General features: G+C 48.4%; 1 protein-coding gene across 1 annotated transcript in view; it reads right to left on the bottom strand.

Moving 5' to 3' along the window:
• egflam (EGF-like, fibronectin type III and laminin G domains) overlaps positions 1–16,972 on the bottom strand; it is a 108,324-nt gene that overhangs the window by 45,205 nt on the left and 46,147 nt on the right. The window contains exons 9-11 of the mRNA XM_080189535.1: positions 15,180–15,283; positions 2,751–3,045; positions 1,741–1,823 (exon numbers count right to left, since the gene is read on the bottom strand). Coding sequence (XP_080045661.1) covers positions 1,741–1,823; positions 2,751–3,045; positions 15,180–15,283 — 482 coding nt within the window. The remainder of the gene's footprint in view (positions 1–1,740; positions 1,824–2,750; positions 3,046–15,179; positions 15,284–16,972) is intronic.

The following is a 16,972-nucleotide window of genomic DNA, read 5'->3' as shown; positions in this document are numbered from 1 at the left end:
TCACACTGCTACCCTCTGTCTTCTTTGACCAAGCCAGTTTTGTATCCACCTTGCCAACTCACCTCTGATCCCATGCAACTTCACCTTCTGCACCAGTCTGCCATGAGGGACCTTGTCAAAGGCCTTACTGAAGTAATTAATATTGAAGTTGGTTTAGTTCAGCTGGCTGGACGGCTAGTGTGTGATGCAGAGCGATGCCAGCAGCATGGGTTCAATTCCCTACTAGCTGAAATTATTCAGCCTTCTCAACCTTGCCCCTTGCCTGAGGTGTGGTGACCCACAGGTGAAATTACTGCCAGCCTGGGGTGAATGGGGACTATGGCGATTCTACCTAATACTGGACATTTATTGTTCTTTCCAATTACGAGCGCTTTTCACATTGGCACACATTCCAATTACAGGACTGTCCACAATCATAAAAACCCTACAGCGCAGAAAGACGCCCTTCGGATCTACACCAAACACCATCCCACCCAGTCCCTACCCCCATATCCCTACATATTATACCCACTAATCCCTCTAACCTACACATCCCTGGACACTAAGGGGCAATTTCTTAGCATGGCCAATCAACCTAACCCACACATCTTTGGACTGTGGGAGGAAACCCACACAGACACGAGGAGAATGTGCAAACTCCACACAGACAGTGACCTGAGCCGGGAATCGAACCCAGGACCCTGGAGCTGTGAAACAGCAGTGCTAACCACTGTGCTACCGTGCCACCCCACAAATCAGTCATTGTCCATGGGAGATGTAGACATCTCTGTTCCAGATTGAGACAAGTGATTAGATGTGAAGGAGATCACTCTGTGTTCAGTGTGGTTAACCAGGAATCGCTCCAGCTTGTCCTGTCTGACACCGGCATGTCGGAATGTTGCGTAAGCTGGTTATTGACTCCTTGAAAAGGTATTACATTTCTAACTTCCCCCGTTTTAATGAAAGGTCACAACATCTGGGATAGTGGCATGCCAGAACGCCAGAACTTTCCCACCTCCTCAAATTATAACCTTGCCCATCCCTAGTTGCCCTTGAGCTGAATGGCTTGCTCGGCAGTTCAGAGTCAACCACATTGCTAGAGTCACATGTACATAAGAACATAAGAAATAGGAGCAGGAGTAGGCCATCTAGCCCTTCGAGCCTGCCCCGCCATTCAATAAGATCATGGCTGATCTGTCGTGGCTCAGTTCCACTTTCCTGCTTTCTCCCCATAACCCTTAATCCCCTTGCCTACCAAAAACCTATCTACCCGCGTCTTAAATATATTTAGCGAGGCAGCCTCCACCACTTCAATGGGCAGAGAATTCCAGAGATTCACCACCCTTTGAGTGAAGAAGTTCCTCCTCAACTCTGATCTAAACTGCCCTCCCCTTATTTTGAGGCTGTGCCCCCTAGTTCTGGTTTCCTTTCTAAGCGGGAAGCATCTCTAGCGGGAAGCATCTCTCTACCTCTACCCCATCTCGCCCCTTCATTATCTTATATCAGGTAAGGATGGCAAATTCCCTTCCCGATAGGACATTACTGGAAATCTGCTGTCCTTACTGGGTCTGGTCTACATGTGACTCCAGAGCCACACAATGTGGTTGACTCTCTACTGCCCTCGGGCAACTAGCGATGGGCAATAAATGCTGGCCCAGGCAGCCACACCCACGTCCCACGAATGAATGAAAGAAAGAGCGGTGAGAATGTGGGACTCGCTGGTGAGTGATGGAGCTGTGGTTAAGGGGAAGCTGGAGAAACACGAAAGAGAAGAGAAGGTTGGGCTGAGATGATGGGATGTGGCTGGAGGCTCATGTGTGAGAAAAACAGAAAAGGCTGAAAATACTCAATGGATCTGGCAGCATCTGTGGAGAGAGTTACCGTTCTGAGTCAATAGCCTCTCATCAGAAGAGCTTTTAGAAAATGCTGATGAGATAAAGTGAGGAAGGAAGCGGTTAGTATAAAGCAGCAGACCCTGTCACAAGGCAATGGATTAAACAACCCTTCTATCTATGCTCTAAATTCTATGTAAATGTAATTAAATAGAAATCCCACAGTGCAGATGAAGGGCATTCGGCTATCAAGTCTGCCTCTAACTTATACATGTTTGGACACCAAAGGACAATTTAGCATGGCCAATCAACCTAACCTGCACATCTTTGGACACTAAGGGGCAATTTAACATGGCCAATCCCCCTAACCTACACATCTTTGGACACTGAGGGGCAATTTAGCATGGCCAATCCACCTAACCTGCACATCTTTGGACACCAAGAGGCAATTTAACATGGCCAATCCACCTAACCTGCACATCTTTGGACACCAAGAGGCAATTTAACATGGCCAATCCACCTAACCTACACATCTTTGGACTCTAAGGGGCAATTTACCATGGCCAGTCCACCTAACGTGCACAAATTTGGAGTGTGGGAGGAAACCGAAGCACCCGGAGGAAACCCATGCAGCATGGGGAGAATGTGCAAACTCCACACAAGCAGTAGTCCAAGACTGAAATTGAACTCAGGTCCCTGGCGCTGTGAGGCAACAGTGCTAGTCACTGTGCCACTGTGCCGCCCTTGTATGTATTCCCAAATAAATTTGATGTAGATTGTAGAAATCGGTGATGAATTGATTGAGCTCTATGTGAATTCTATGAAACTCTGTAATTTTATGGAAATATATGCAATTCTGTACATTTATGTAAATCTATGTAGATTCTGAGAATCCCATGTATATTTTATGACAGTCTATACAAGTGAAATGTGAATGTTTGATTTTCTTACCTCTCTGGCACCTCTCTCCACTCTTCCCTAAGTTGCAGTGACACCTGGAGCCCCCACTCTCATAGTCACTCTGACAGAAACTGTCCCCCGGACAGTTCGCTTCTTCGCACGTGCCCTCCACCACATGTCCAGCTGCCATGCGGGGGTGCAGTGAGGGCTTGGCTCCCGCCACACTGGGTGCATGGATCGGAGAGGGGGCGGTGGTGGTGGCTGGACCCGGGTGGAGATGAGACTTGATCTGGGACTTTCTGTCTCTCCCCTGGTGGGCAGAGGATGACTGGAGCTGGAAGAAGAGAGAGAGAAGGTGTGTCTTTATCTTGATCTCAGAGGGGGTCAGAGATGCCCTACGTCAGGTAATCCACAGCGTTAACCGCTGCCCCCCCCCGCCCCCCCCCAGGAATCCCCAATTCACACGACTTTGGCATATTCCTTTAACCATAAGGTCAGCCCACCCGGTTGAAGAGCTTGCACATTGCCAGAGCTGAAATAAGTATCACAGTTACTTTACTGCTCAAATAATTTTTCTCCCAGTGTTACTGTAACAGTCTCCGGGAGATTAATCCTTTCTTCCTGGAGGCTCCAGGGCCGTGTCCCAGCATTAGCAACCCAAATCCTGTATATTGGCAATCCCAAACAGCGACAACCTGCATTTATATAGTACCTTTAACCAGCATAAGCTACCTTCACAGGATTATTAACCAGAGACTTTGTCACCCTGCCAACTAATAGAGTTACCATCCCTCCTGGATTGGCCTGGAGTCCGCAGGAATTGGTGATCAGTCTCCAGGACCCTGCTGCGTGCCACCCTGGAGAGAGATCATTCGGACCTGGTGTTTTTTTTGTCATTTTCTTTTAGAGAGTAGCAGTGGAAGGGTGTTTTTCAGAATGGAGATCTGTAGTTAGTGGAGTTCCAAAGGGATCAGTGCTGGGACCTCTGTGGTTTGTAGTTCATATAAATAATTGGAAAAAAATGTCGGGGGGGGGGCCTGATTAGTAAGTTTGCAGATGACACGAAGATTGGTGGAGTTGCTGATAGTGCCGGGGATTGTCAACTTATACAATAGGATACAGATTGGAGACTTGGGCACAGAAATGGCAGATAGAGTTTAATCCAGACAAATGTGAGGTGACACATTTTGGAAGATCAAATGTAGGTGTGAATTATAGTGTAAATGGCAGAACCCTGAGGAACATTAACAGAGGGATCTAAGTGTGTAGGTCCACAATTCTCTAAAAGTGACAACACAAGTGGCCAAGATGATATAGAAGGTATATGGCATTCTTGCCTTCATCAGCATTGAGTACAAGAATTGGGAAATCGTGTTGCAGCTGTATAAAACCTTGCTTGGGCCGTATTTGGAGTACTGCGTGCAGTTCTGGTCACCATACTACCAGAAGGATGTGGAAGCTTTGGGGTGAGTGCAAATAATGTTCACAGGAAGTTGCCTGGTCTCGAGGGTATTGACTATGAAGACAGAATCATAAAATCATAGAACTAGCACAGGCTTGGAGGGCCGAAGGGCCTGTTCCTGTGCTGGAATTCTCTTTTCTCTTTGTTCTAATCTCTACAGTACAGAAGAAGGCCATTCAGCCCATCGATCGCAATCGCACTGGGGTAACTGGGTGGACAATACTCGGTACACGTTAATCTACTGGCAGCAGTATTGTATATGAGCTGAACATAAGAACATAAGAAATAGGAGCAGGAGTAGGCCATCTAGCCCTTCGAGCCTGCCCCGCCATTCAATAAGATCATGGCTGATCTGAAGTGGATCAGTTCCACTTTCCCGCTTTCTCCCCATAACCCTTAATTCCCCTGTCTACCAAAAATCTATCTACCCGCGTCTTAAATATATTTAGCGAGGTAGCCTCCACCACTTCAATGGGCAGAGATTCACTACCCTCTGAGAGAAGAGGTTCTCCCTCAACTCCGATCTAAACTGACCCCCCCTACAGGCTGAACAAGAGGCTGCACCTGGGAATTCAGCCGGTTGTGTGCATTGCGAAAAGCAAGGCCGGAGATAAAAGGACAATGAGTGTCTCTCAGGAACAGTTGGGCTGATACGGGGAGGGGGAGGTGGTCAACGTTAAGGAGCTGGTTGGAGGCAGCTCTGGTGATGGAGCGGTTCAAAGTTCATCCCAGGGTCACACAGGAGGCTAAAGCTACAAAACAGCTAAGGGAAAGGCAGTGGAGTAATGGTATTGTCACTGGACTAGGAATCTAGAGACGCATTTTGGGAAAATGCTCCAGGGACCCAGGTTCCAATCCCACCATGGCCTACATGTGGCTTCAGAGCAATTGATTGACTCTTAGGGGACTTCTGGGATGGGCAATGAATGCTGGCCCAGCTAGCGACACCCACCATCTTCCTCCAGCACCTCTCCCACTGTCCTCCAGCTGGTTGGGATTGTGGGCACATCATTCCATCATTCTCGATCTAATCCTAACTGGGGAATCGTACAGTCCACGACAACTCTCATCAACTTTTACAGATGTACCATAGAAAGCATTCTTTCTGGTTGTATCACAGCTTGGTATGGGCTCCTGCTGTGCCCAAGACCACAAGGAACTACGAAAGGTTGTGAATGTAGCTCAATCCATCACACAAACCAGCCTCCCATCCATTGACTCTGTCTACACTTCCAGCTGCCTCGGCAAAGCAGCCAGCATAATTAAGGACCCCACGCACCCCGGACATTCTCTCTTCCACCTTCTTTCGTCGGGAAAAAGATACAAAAGTCTGAGGTCATGTACCAACCGACTCAAGAACAGCTTCTTCCCTGCTGCCATCAGACTTTTGAATGTACTTAGCTTGCATTAAGTTGATCTTTCTCTACACCCTAGCTATGACTGTAACACTACATTCTGCACTCTCTCAGTTCCTTCTGTATGAATGGTATGCTTTGTCTGCAAAATGCGCAAGAAAAAATACTTTTCACTGTATGTTAATACATGTGTCAATAATAAATTATTGGTAGAGGGATTGAATTTCGGAGCCATGAGGTCATGTTGCAACTGTACAAAACTCTGGTGTGGCCGCACTTGGAATATTGCGTACAGTTCTGGTCGCCGCATTATAAGAAAGATGTGGAGGCATTGGAAAGGGTGCAGAGGAGATTTACCAGGATGTTGCCTGGTATGGTGGGAAGGTTTTATGAGGAAAGGCTGAGGGACTTGAGGTTATTTTCATTAGAGAGAAGGTTAAGAGGTGACCTAATTGAGGCATACAAGATGATCAGAGGGTTACATAGGGTGGACAGTGAGAGCCTTTTACCTCAGATGGTGATGGCTAACACGAGGGGACATAGCTTTAAATTAAGGGGTGGTAATTATAGGACGGATGTCAGAGGTAGGTTCTTTACTCAGAGGGTAGTAAGGGTGTGGAATGCCCTGCCTGCAGCAGTTGTGGACTCGTCAACTTTAAGGGCATTCAAATGGTCAGTGGATCGGCATATGGATAACATTGGAATAGTTTAGGTTAGAGGGTCATTAGATTGGTTCCACTGGTCGGCGCAACATCGAGGGCCGAAGGGCCTGTACTGCGCTGTAATGTTCTATGTTTTAATTCAAATCAAATCAAATTAAATCAAATCAAGGTCTGATTCAGTCTTACACAGGGAAGATTGGAGGCTGGAGAATGGAGTTTAAAGTTTATTTATTTGTTAGTCACATTACATTAACACTGCAATGAAGTTTTTGTGAAAATTCCCTAGCCACCACACCCCAGCACCTGTTCGGGTACGCTGAGGGAGAATTTAGCACGGCCAAAGAAAATGTCTGCAGCCTTCCCATTTAATTGGAGGAGAAAGGATTTGCCCATCCGTGGCTGGGTGTTGAACAGTCTGATCATTCACACAGAGAGTGCGGGATTTTAGAGAGGTGGGCGTGAGGTCAGCGAGCAGTGAGAACTAACCAAGGATATCACCGAGAGGCAGCGTGGAGATGAGAAGCAGGAGGAGCCATGGAAAGACCCTTGGGAAAACCAGAGGGGACGGTGTGGGAGCAGGAAGAGAAACCATTGCTACCGATTCTCTGGCTGTGATTGGGGAGATCAGAATGGAGCCGGGGTTTTGGGGGGGGTGCTGGGGGAGCAGTCCCACTCAGCTGGTCAGTGAGGAGGGGGCTGGAGGAGAGTGGGATGGTCACCGTGTCAAAGGCTGATGGAGAAGGACACGGAGGGAATGTTTACCTTTGAGACAGTCATAGGATATGGTGACTTTGGTAAGAGTTGCTTTGGTTCTATCGCATCTGATTGGAGGGATTCTGACATGGAATTCTGGGAAAGATGAGACAAGATTTGGGAGACAACAACACGTTGGAGATGGGATGGTACTTTGCCAGGACAGAGAGGTTCAGGTTCATTACTATGAGAAGGGGGCAGAGGGTGATGACAGGAAACTTGAAGGGACAGTGCCTGAATAGAGAGAACCAATACAAATAGTATGGGGACCAGGAGGGAGGTTAAATGGTCATCAGTTTATTGGGAACTGGCTCAAGGGAACTGGATGTGGGTCTTATGGACAGGGTGAGCTCACAGAGGGCAAAAGGGAGATTGGAGAGAAACTGTGAGATGATGGACAGGGAGCTAATTGAAGGGAAGTTTGGCCAGATGGACGGGATGGACATGCCAGAGCCGGCTGGACAAACAGTCTTAACCTCGATGGGAAAGACATTGATGAGTTCCCCACATGAGCTGCTGGAGGAGGGAGCAGACAGCAGAGCCACACCAGGGTTCAGCCAGGGTCAGAGAGGGTAAGGATTTTCATGGGGACTGGGACATTGAGGTGGAGGTAAGGTGAGGTTTAGAGATTAATAGATGCAGAAATGTTCTGATCAACAGAGGGTCAAAGGCAGGAATCTTGATCCTCAGGATTTGATAGAACCATTGTGAGTAACTTAGTGGAAAAGTGAGAAAGAGAAACAGTGAGAGAGTAAGAGACAGTGCTGAAGAGTGGGAGGAGAGGGAGTGGAGGAGTGGGTGTGAAGGAGAGGAGGAGAGAGAGTGAGGGAGAGGAGGAGAGAGAGAGAGGGAAAGGGGAGAGGGAGAGAGGGGGTTGGAGAGAGAGAGGGAGAGAGAGAGAGGGAGTGAGGGAGAGAAAGAGGGTGTGGAGGGAGAGAGTGAGGGAGAGAGAGAGAGGGAGTGAGGGAGGAGGGAGGGAGAGGGAGACAGGAAGAGGAGGAGAGGGAGAGGAGGAGGGGGAGAGAGGGGGAGAAGGAGAGGGAAGAGTGTGAGGAACAGGGACTAAGACAGTGGGAGGGAGAGGGAGAGTGTGAGGGAGAGAGAGAGTGGGAGGGAGAGAGAGAGTGGGAGGGAGAAAGGGAGAGGTAGAGTGGGAGGGAGAGCGAGAGTGGGAGAGAGAGGGAGAGTGGGAGGGAGAGAGAGGGAGAAGGAGAGTGGGAGGGAGAGGGTGAGTGAGGAGGAGAGGGAGAGAGAGGGAGAGTGGGAGGGAGAGGGAGACTGGGAGGGAGATAGAGGGAGAGGGAGAGTGGGAGAGGGTGAGTGGGGAGGAGAGGGAGAGAGAGGGAGAGTGGGAGGGAGAGAGGGGGAGAGGGAGAGTGGGAGGGAGAGAGAGGGAGAGGGAGAGTGGGCGGGAGAGGCAGAGTGGGAGGGAGAGAGAGGGCGAGGGAGAGTGGGAGGGAGAGAGAGGGAGAGAGAGTGGGAGAATGGGAATGGGACGGTGAGGAGAGTAGCAGAGACAGGGGGACGAGGCGTAGAGGCAGACAGTGAAACACTGCACTGGGGAAGGCAGTTTGAGTTTGTAAATGGGGTGTTATGTGTGAAGTGTCAGGTCTCTGCTGGGATCTTTCTGGGGAAGTGTTGGTAATATAAGGAGGTGGTTTACTGTCTAAAGCAGCCCATGGTCAACAGTACAAACACTGAGAGGCCGCTAGTTGTTTTCTCGAAGTTAGCATTCCACTGGGATTACCGTCAGGATTTGATTAATTTCACAGAGCTCCAGAAATTGTTTGTTGGATTGTGTTTACAAAGTGATATCCTGCCTATGGTGACAGGCTGCTCCCAGCAGTCACCCAGCTCCACACAAAGCTGTGCTTTACTCTGCAAACTCTCCCAAATAACAAAACAGATGTGCCCGGGGTCAAAGCAGCAGGAAGGTACACTAATTCCTGCAAACCACCCCCACAAACCAATCCCCTGCCCAATACTCCAGAATGTTCCACAGCCACTGATCCGCATCAACATATACACCGTTCTGGGAGAAGCAATGAGCTATGGACAGTCATAGAAACCCTACAGCACAGAAAGAGGCCATTCAGCCCATCGAGTCTGCACCAACCACAATCCCACCCAGGCCCTACCCCCATATCCCTACATATTATACCCACTAATCCCTCTAACCTACACATCCCTGGACACTAAGGGGCAATTTCCTAGCATGGCCAATCAACCTAACCACACATCTTTGGACTGTGGGAGGAAACCGGAGCACCCAGAGGAAACCCATGCAGACACGAGGAGAATGTGCAAACTCCACACAGACAGTGACCTGAGCCGGGAATCAAACCCAGGTCCCTGGAGCTATGAAGCAGCAGTGCTAACCCACTGTGCTACCGTGCTGCCCAGTCTACCACACACGTCCTCTTAGCCTGCAGGTACAACTCAGCTGATGGTGGGCTGCTTGACTATGTAAGGCTTCACAATCTTGCCTTTAGCTTCCTTCCATTGGACCAGTGTACCTCACAGCGAAGGGAGGGGAGGGGGAACAACTCAACAGCTCTGAAAGCTCGTGAGTCCAAATAAACCAGTTGGACTTTAACCTGGTGTTGTGAGACTTCTTACTGTGCCCACCCCAATCCAACACCGGCATCAATCTGGTAAGGGGCACCGTGTCTGATATCAGCGCTGGAGTACAGGATTCACTCTGAGATTCTCCCAAGGCCAATGGGGAAATGAACTTCCCTCCACGCTGGCCAGAAATCACTAATTACATTCACACCGGACAAAGAATGGGCCGTTTAGATGGGATATTGTGGCACTTGTCAACACATTCAGGACAGGAAGGATCTGGGAGTTGGCGATACAATGCAGATCAGCCTGTCCCATTGTGTTAAATCCCACTCTCTCACACATACCCGAGAGGGCAAAGGTGATCAGGGTCAATAATGCAGCAAAACTCTGCCATCTGGGATCATAACATTTCCAGGTTTTGTGCAAATGAGTTCGAGCCTTAAGCCAGAGTTTGAAGGCAATTGTTTTTTTATTAATTTCATTCAAGGGACGCAGGCATCACTGGCTTGGCCAGCATTTATTGCCCATCCCTAACTGCCCCTTGAGAAGGTGGTGGTGAGCTGCCTTCTTGAATTACTGCAGTCCTATGGGTTGTCCCACAATGCCCTTAGGGAGGGGGTTCCAGGATTTTTGACCCAGCGACAGTGAAGGAACAGCCGATATATTTCACAGTCAGGATGCTGAGTGGCTTGGAGGGGAACCTCCAGATGGTGGTGTTCCCAGGTATCTGCTACCCTTGTCCTTCTAGATGGAAGTGGGTTTGGAAGGTGCCAAGGAACCTTGATGAGTTCCTGCAGTGTATCTTGTCAATGGTACCCCCACACAGCTGCCAATTTGTCTAGTGAAGGGTGTGGATGTTTGTGAATGGGTTGCCAATCAAGAGGGGCTACTTTATTCTGGATGGTGCCAAACTTTTCGAGAATTGCAGAGTTGCACTCACCCAGGCAAGTGGGGAGTCCATCACAGTCCTTACTTGTGCCTTGTAGATGGTGGACATGCTTTGAGGAATCTGGAGGTGAGTTACTCACTGCCGAATTCCCAGTCTGTTTTAGCCACAGTGGCTAGTCCAGCTGAGTTCCTGGTCAATGATAACCCCCAGGATGTTAATAGTGGGGATTCAGTGATGGTAATACCATTGAATGCCATGGGGCAATGGTTAGATCCTCTCTTGTTGGAGATGGTCATTGGTTAGCACTTGTGTAACACAAATGTTATTTGCCACTTGTCAGCCTGAAGCCGGGGTATTGTCCAGGTCTTGCTGCATTTGGACAGGGACTGCTTCGGTATCTGAGGAGTCGCGAATGGTGGATGGATCATCCAGTCAGCATTTCTGGCTGAAGGTTGCCGCGAAAGCTTCATCCTTATCACTTGCACTGATGCGCTGGGCTCCTCCATCACTGAGGATGGCGTTACTAATTGAATCTTCTCCCATTAGTTACTTATCACCATTCACAACTGTGTGTGACAGGACCACAGAGCCTAGATCGAGTCACAGAGTCATCCAGCACGGAAACAGGCCCTTCAGCCCGACTGGTCCATGCTGACCATGGTGCCCTCCCAGCTAGACCCAATTGCCCACGTTTAGTCCATATCCCTCTAATCCTTTCCCATCCGTGTACTTATCCCAATGCTTTTTAGATGTTGCTATTGAACCTGCCTCAACCACTTTCTCTGGCAGCTCATTCCTCACCCTCTGCATGAAGAAGGCCCTTTTTAAATCTTTCCCCTCTCACCTTTAACCCATGCCCTCTAGTTTTCAATTCCCCTTCCCTGGGAAAAGGGCTATGTGCGTTCATCCTATCTTTGCCCCTCATGATTGTACAACCTCAATAAGGTCACCCCTCATTCTCCAAGGAATAAAGGCCTAACCTGGCCAAGCTCTTACTTCAGTCAGACCCACTAGTCCTGGCAACATCCCTGTAAATCTTCTCTGCAATCTTTCCGGTTTATCAATGTCTTTCCTATATTCAGGATGTCAAACTGTTCGCAGAGACGGACAGGAAGGTAAGGGAGGTGGTGTAGCTCTGATATTTAAGGATGATATCAGGGCGATAGTGAGAGATGATATAGGTTCTATGGAAAAAACAGTTGAATCCATTTGGGTGGAAATTAGAAAGAGTGAGGAGAAAAAGTCACTGATAGGCGTAGTCTATAGACCACCAAATAATAGCATCATGGTGGGGCAAGAAATAAACAAAGAAATAACTGATGCGTGTAAAAATGGTACAGCAATTATCATGGGGGATTTTAATCTATATTTCAATTGGTCAAACCAGGTCGGTCAAGGCAGCCCTAAGGAGGAGTTCATAGAGTGTATCTGCGATAGCTTCCTCAAACAGTATGTAATGGACAAGGGAGCAAACTATCCTAGATCTGGTCGTGTGTAATGAGACAGGAATAATTAATGATCTGACAGTTAGGGATCCTCTTGGAAGAAGCGATCACAGTTTGGGTTGAATTTAAAATACAGATGGAGCGTGAGGAGGTAAAATCCAATCCCAGTGTCTTGTGGTTAAACAAAGAGACTACAAAGGTACAACATTGAGGGCCGAAGGGCCTGTACTGCGCTGTCATGTTCTATGTTCTAAAGATAAGTGTAGTCCTCAAGTTAAGGTGCTAAATTGAGGGAAGGCTACTTCCAACAATATTAGGCAGGAACTGAAGAATGTAGATTGGGGGAGATGTTTGAGGGCAAATCAACATCTGGCATGTGGGAGGCTTTCAAGTGTAAGTTGATAGGGATTCAGGACTAGCACATTCCTGTAAGGATGAAGGATAAGGCTGGCAAGTTTTGGTAACCTTGGATAATGAGAGATATTGTGAGCCTAGTCAAAGAGAAAAAGGAAGCATTTGTCAAAGCTAGGGCTGGGAACACACGAAGCAAGTGTGGAATACAAGGAAAGTAGAAAGGAACTTAAGCAAGGAGTAAGGAGGGCTAAAAGGGGTCACAAAAAAATCTTGTTCAGCAGTGTTAAGGAAAATCCCAGGGCTTGTTATACATAACAAGGAGGAGGAGGTTTTGAGGAGGTTACCAGGAAAGTGGATGAAGGGAAGACGGTGGATGTTGTCTACCTGGATTTCAGCAAGGCGTTTGACAAGGTTCCCCCATGAGAGGTTAGTTAGGAAGGTTCAGTCGCTAGGTATAGATGGAGAGGTAGTAAATTGGATTAGACACTGGCTCAATGGAAGAAGCCAGGGAGTGGTAGTGGAGGGTTGCTTCTCTGAGTGGAGGCCTGTGACTACTGGTGTGCCACAAGGATCGGTGTTGGGTCCATTGTTGTTTGTCATCTATATCAATGATCTGGACGATAATGTGATAAATTGGATCAGCAAATTTGTTGACGATACAAAGATTGGAGCTGTAGTAGACAGTGAGGAAAGTTTTCAAAACTTGCAGAGGGATTTAGACCAACTAGAAAAATGAGCTGAAAAATGGTAAATGGAATTTAACGCAGACAAGTGTGAGATATTGCACTTTGGAAGGACAAACCAAAGTAGAATGTAAATGGTAGGACTCTGAAGAGTGCAGTTGAATAGTGGGATTTGGGAACACAGGTACAGAATTCCCAAAAAGTGACGTCACAGGTTGATAGAGTCGTAAAGTGTGCTTTTGGTACACTGGCCTTAATAAATCGAAGTATCAAGTATAAAAGTTGAAGTGTTACGGTAAGGTTATATAAGGCATTGGTGAAGCTGAATTTAGAGTATTGTGTACAGTTTTGGTCACCTAGTTACAGGAAGGGTGTAAATAAGGTTAAAAGAGTGCAGAGAAGATTCACAAGGATGTTGCCAGGACTTGAGAAGCTGAGTTACAGAGAAAGTTTGAATAGGTTAGGACTTTATTCCCTGGAGCATAGAAGAATGAGGGGAGATTTGATAGAGGTGTATAAGAAGTTGTTTCCACTGGCAAGTGAAACCAGAACTAGGGGGCATAGCCTCAAATAAGATGGAGCAGATTTAGGACTGAGTTCAGGAGGAATTTCTTCACCCAAAGGGTTGTGAATCTGTGGAATTCCCTGCCCAGCTGAGGCTATCTCATTGAATGTTTTTAAGGCAAGGATAGATAAATTTTTGAACAGTAAAGGAATTAAGGGTTATGTGAGCGGGTGGGTAAGTGGAGCTGAGTCCACGAAAAGATCAGCCATGATCTCACTGAATGGCGGAGCAGGCTCGAGGGGCTGGATGGCCAACTCCTGCTCCGAGTTCTTATGTGCTTATGTTCTTACAACAGGGTGACCAAAATTGTACACAATACTCCAAGTCGGACATTCTAGGGTGAGAAGGATATTCATAGTCTTAGGATAAGGGGTAGCAAATTTAAAACAGAAACTACTTCTCCCAAAGAGTGGTGAATCTGTGGAATTTGCTACCCCAAAGTGTGGTGGATGCTGGGACAGTGAGTAAATTTAAGGAGGAGTTAGACAGATTTTTAATTGGTCATGGGTTGAAGGGTTATGAGGAGAAGGCAGGAAAATGGGAATGAGGGGCACATCAGCCATGATTGAATGGTAGAGCAGACTCGATGGGCCAAATGGCCTAATTCTGCTCCTATATCTTATGAACTTATAAACTTATAAGTGCAGCCTCACCAATGACTTACATAACTGCAACATAATGTCCCAACTCCTGTACTCAATGCCCTGACTGATGAAGGCCGGTGTGCTAAACGCCTTCTTTACCACCCTGTCTGTCTATGATGCTGCTTTCAATGAATGATGTCCTTGTACTCCGAGGTCCCTCTGTTCCTCGACACTCCCCAGAGCTCTACCACTCACTGTATAAATCCTACCCTGGTTTGACTTTCTGAAATGTAGCACCTCACACTTACCTGAATTGAAATCCGTTTGCCGATCCTTGGCGCACTTCTCTAACTGATCAGGATCGCCCTGTAATTTTTGATAACCTTCTCTGCCATCACCCCCTAGTATCGTATCATCTGCAAACTTACTAACCATGCCTTGTACATTCACATCCCATCTGATCTGATCTGTTGGTTGTGGAATCGCTGAGCTCCTTCTACTGCAGAATTTAGATAGAATCATAGAGCAATCCAGCATGGAAACAGGCCCTTCGGCCCAACTGGTCCATGCTGACCATGGCACTGTCCAAGCTAGTCCCAATTGTCATGCTGCTTTTGATGGTGAACAGGCATGTCAACATGCAGCTTTGTCTGTGCAGAGATGGGGAGGCAGGAGATAAGCTGGTTTTGTAGCTCCGACCATACCCCTCCAGTGGAGATTTGGGACCCCCAATGCCAACTGCAACCCCCCTCCTTCCCTACTCTAGGCCACCTCCATTCCCGCCCCCCCAACTTCACGCCCCCTCTCCCCATGGCCACCTACCCCCACCTCCCCACGAGCCTCCACTCCCCCCCCCCCAGCCATCTTCCACTTCCCCCCACCCCCCCAGCCACCTCCCCACCGGCCTCCACTCCCCCCCACCCCCGAGCCATCATCACCCACTACCAACCCCCACCCCCACCGCAGCCATCCCTTTCCCTGGCCACCTACCCCCCCCCACTGGCCACCTCCCCCCACTGGCCATCATCCCCCACCCCACACCGCCCACCACCCCCCTCCCACCCCGGTCACCCCCTCCCTGGCTACCCCTATCCCCAGCTACCTCCCACAGCACACATCCCCACCCCCGTCACCAGATTCTCTGTTACCTCCTCGATGTAGATATCAAAGTCCGAATCATCGATAGTGAATCCAATATCGCTGTCCACCGAGTAGTGGTGTCCGTAGCGACCACTGCCCAGCTCCTCCCCACCTGCGGCAAGCAAAGCGAGAGCTCCGTCAGTCAGTGCGGCTCAAACCCGCCAGCGCCACCCCCCCCTCCCACACCCACCCACCACCACCACCCCCCCCATCCCCAATCACAACACACCTCCCACTGCCCCAGCGACACCGCCAAGCAGAACCTGCTGCTGTTAATACAGCTCAGATGTAGGGTGAGGAGAATGAAATGGATTGAAACACTCAGTGCCCCGTTAATCATCCTGCAAACCAATAAAATATCAGAAGTGAACGCAACTATCCGGGAGTAGAAAGCTGCAATCTTCCGACTGAAAATTTCCCTGGAAGTGTCTCACTGAGCTGATATCAGAATTCATTCTCCCACCCCACCACCCTTCTCCCCACCCATAGAATACCTACTGTACAGAAGGAGGCCATTCGGTCCATCGAGCCTGCACTGACCACAATCCCACCCAGGCCCTATCCCCGTAACCCCACGTTTACCCTAATTAATCCCCCTGATACCAGGGTCACTTTAGCATGGCCAATCAACATCTCTGGACTGTGGGAGGAAACTGGAGCACCCGAAGGAAACCCACGCAGACACGGGGAGAGCGTGCAAACTCCACACAGGCAGTGACCCGAGGCTGGAATTGAACCCGGACCCCTGACTCTGTGAGGCAGGAGGGTTATCCACTGTGCCACCGTGCCATCTGTATCCAGCTTCATCATTTAATCCAAGGCCTCTCCAAGACATGTGAGTTTGAATCTCCTTCCGTTTAGGAGATAAAGACTGACACTAAGAGTTTCTGTAGATATGCGAAAAAGACAAATGCAGGTCCCCTACAGACAGAAACGGGGGAACATATAATAGGGGACAAGGAAATGGCCAAGCAACTGAATACATACTTTGGTTCTGTCTTCACAAAAGAATTAGATGCCAGAAATGTTGGAGAACACAAGATTTAGTGAGAGGGAAGAACTGAGGGAGATCAATAGAAACATAGAACATTACAGCACAGTACAGGCCCTTCGGCCCTCGATGTTGTGCCGAGCTATGTCCAATCCCAAGATCAAACTATCCCACTCCCTATCATTCTGGTGTGCTCCATGTGCCTATCCAATAACCGTTTGAAAGTTCCTAAAGTGTCCGACTCCACTATCACAGCAGGCAGTGCATTCCACACCCCAACCACTCTCTGAGTAAAGAATCTACCTCGGACATCCCTCCCATATCTCCCACCATGAACCTTATAGTTATGCCCCCTAGTAATAGCTACATCCACCCGAGGAAATAGTCTCTGAATGTCCACTCTATCAATCCCCCTCATCATCTTATAAACCTCTATTAAGTCACCTCTCATTCTCCTCCGCTCCAAAGAGAAAAGCCCCAGCTCCCTCAACCTTTCCGTATAAGACCTACCCTCCAAACCAGGAAGCATCCTGGTAAATCCCCTCTGCACTCTCTCCAATGCTTCCACATCCTTCTTATAGTGAGGTGACCAGAACAGCACACAATTTTCCAAATGTGGTCTCATCAATGTCCGGTTTATAATACTAATCAATATTAGTAGAGAAATGGTACTGCGAAAATTGTTGGGATTGAAAGCAGATAAATGCCCAGGTTCTGATAATCTACATTCCAGAGCACTTAGGGAAGTGGCTCTGGGTTTAATGGATGCATTGATGGTCATCTTCCAGGATTTTATGGATTCTGGAACAG

Source organism: Carcharhinus amblyrhynchos, chromosome 5, assembly GCF_965287045.1.
Source record: "Carcharhinus amblyrhynchos chromosome 5, sCarAmb.v2.hapA, whole genome shotgun sequence".
In the NCBI taxonomy this organism is placed as follows: Eukaryota; Metazoa; Chordata; class Chondrichthyes; order Carcharhiniformes; family Carcharhinidae; genus Carcharhinus; species Carcharhinus amblyrhynchos.
This window is presented reverse-complemented; position numbering and strand designations above follow the sequence as displayed.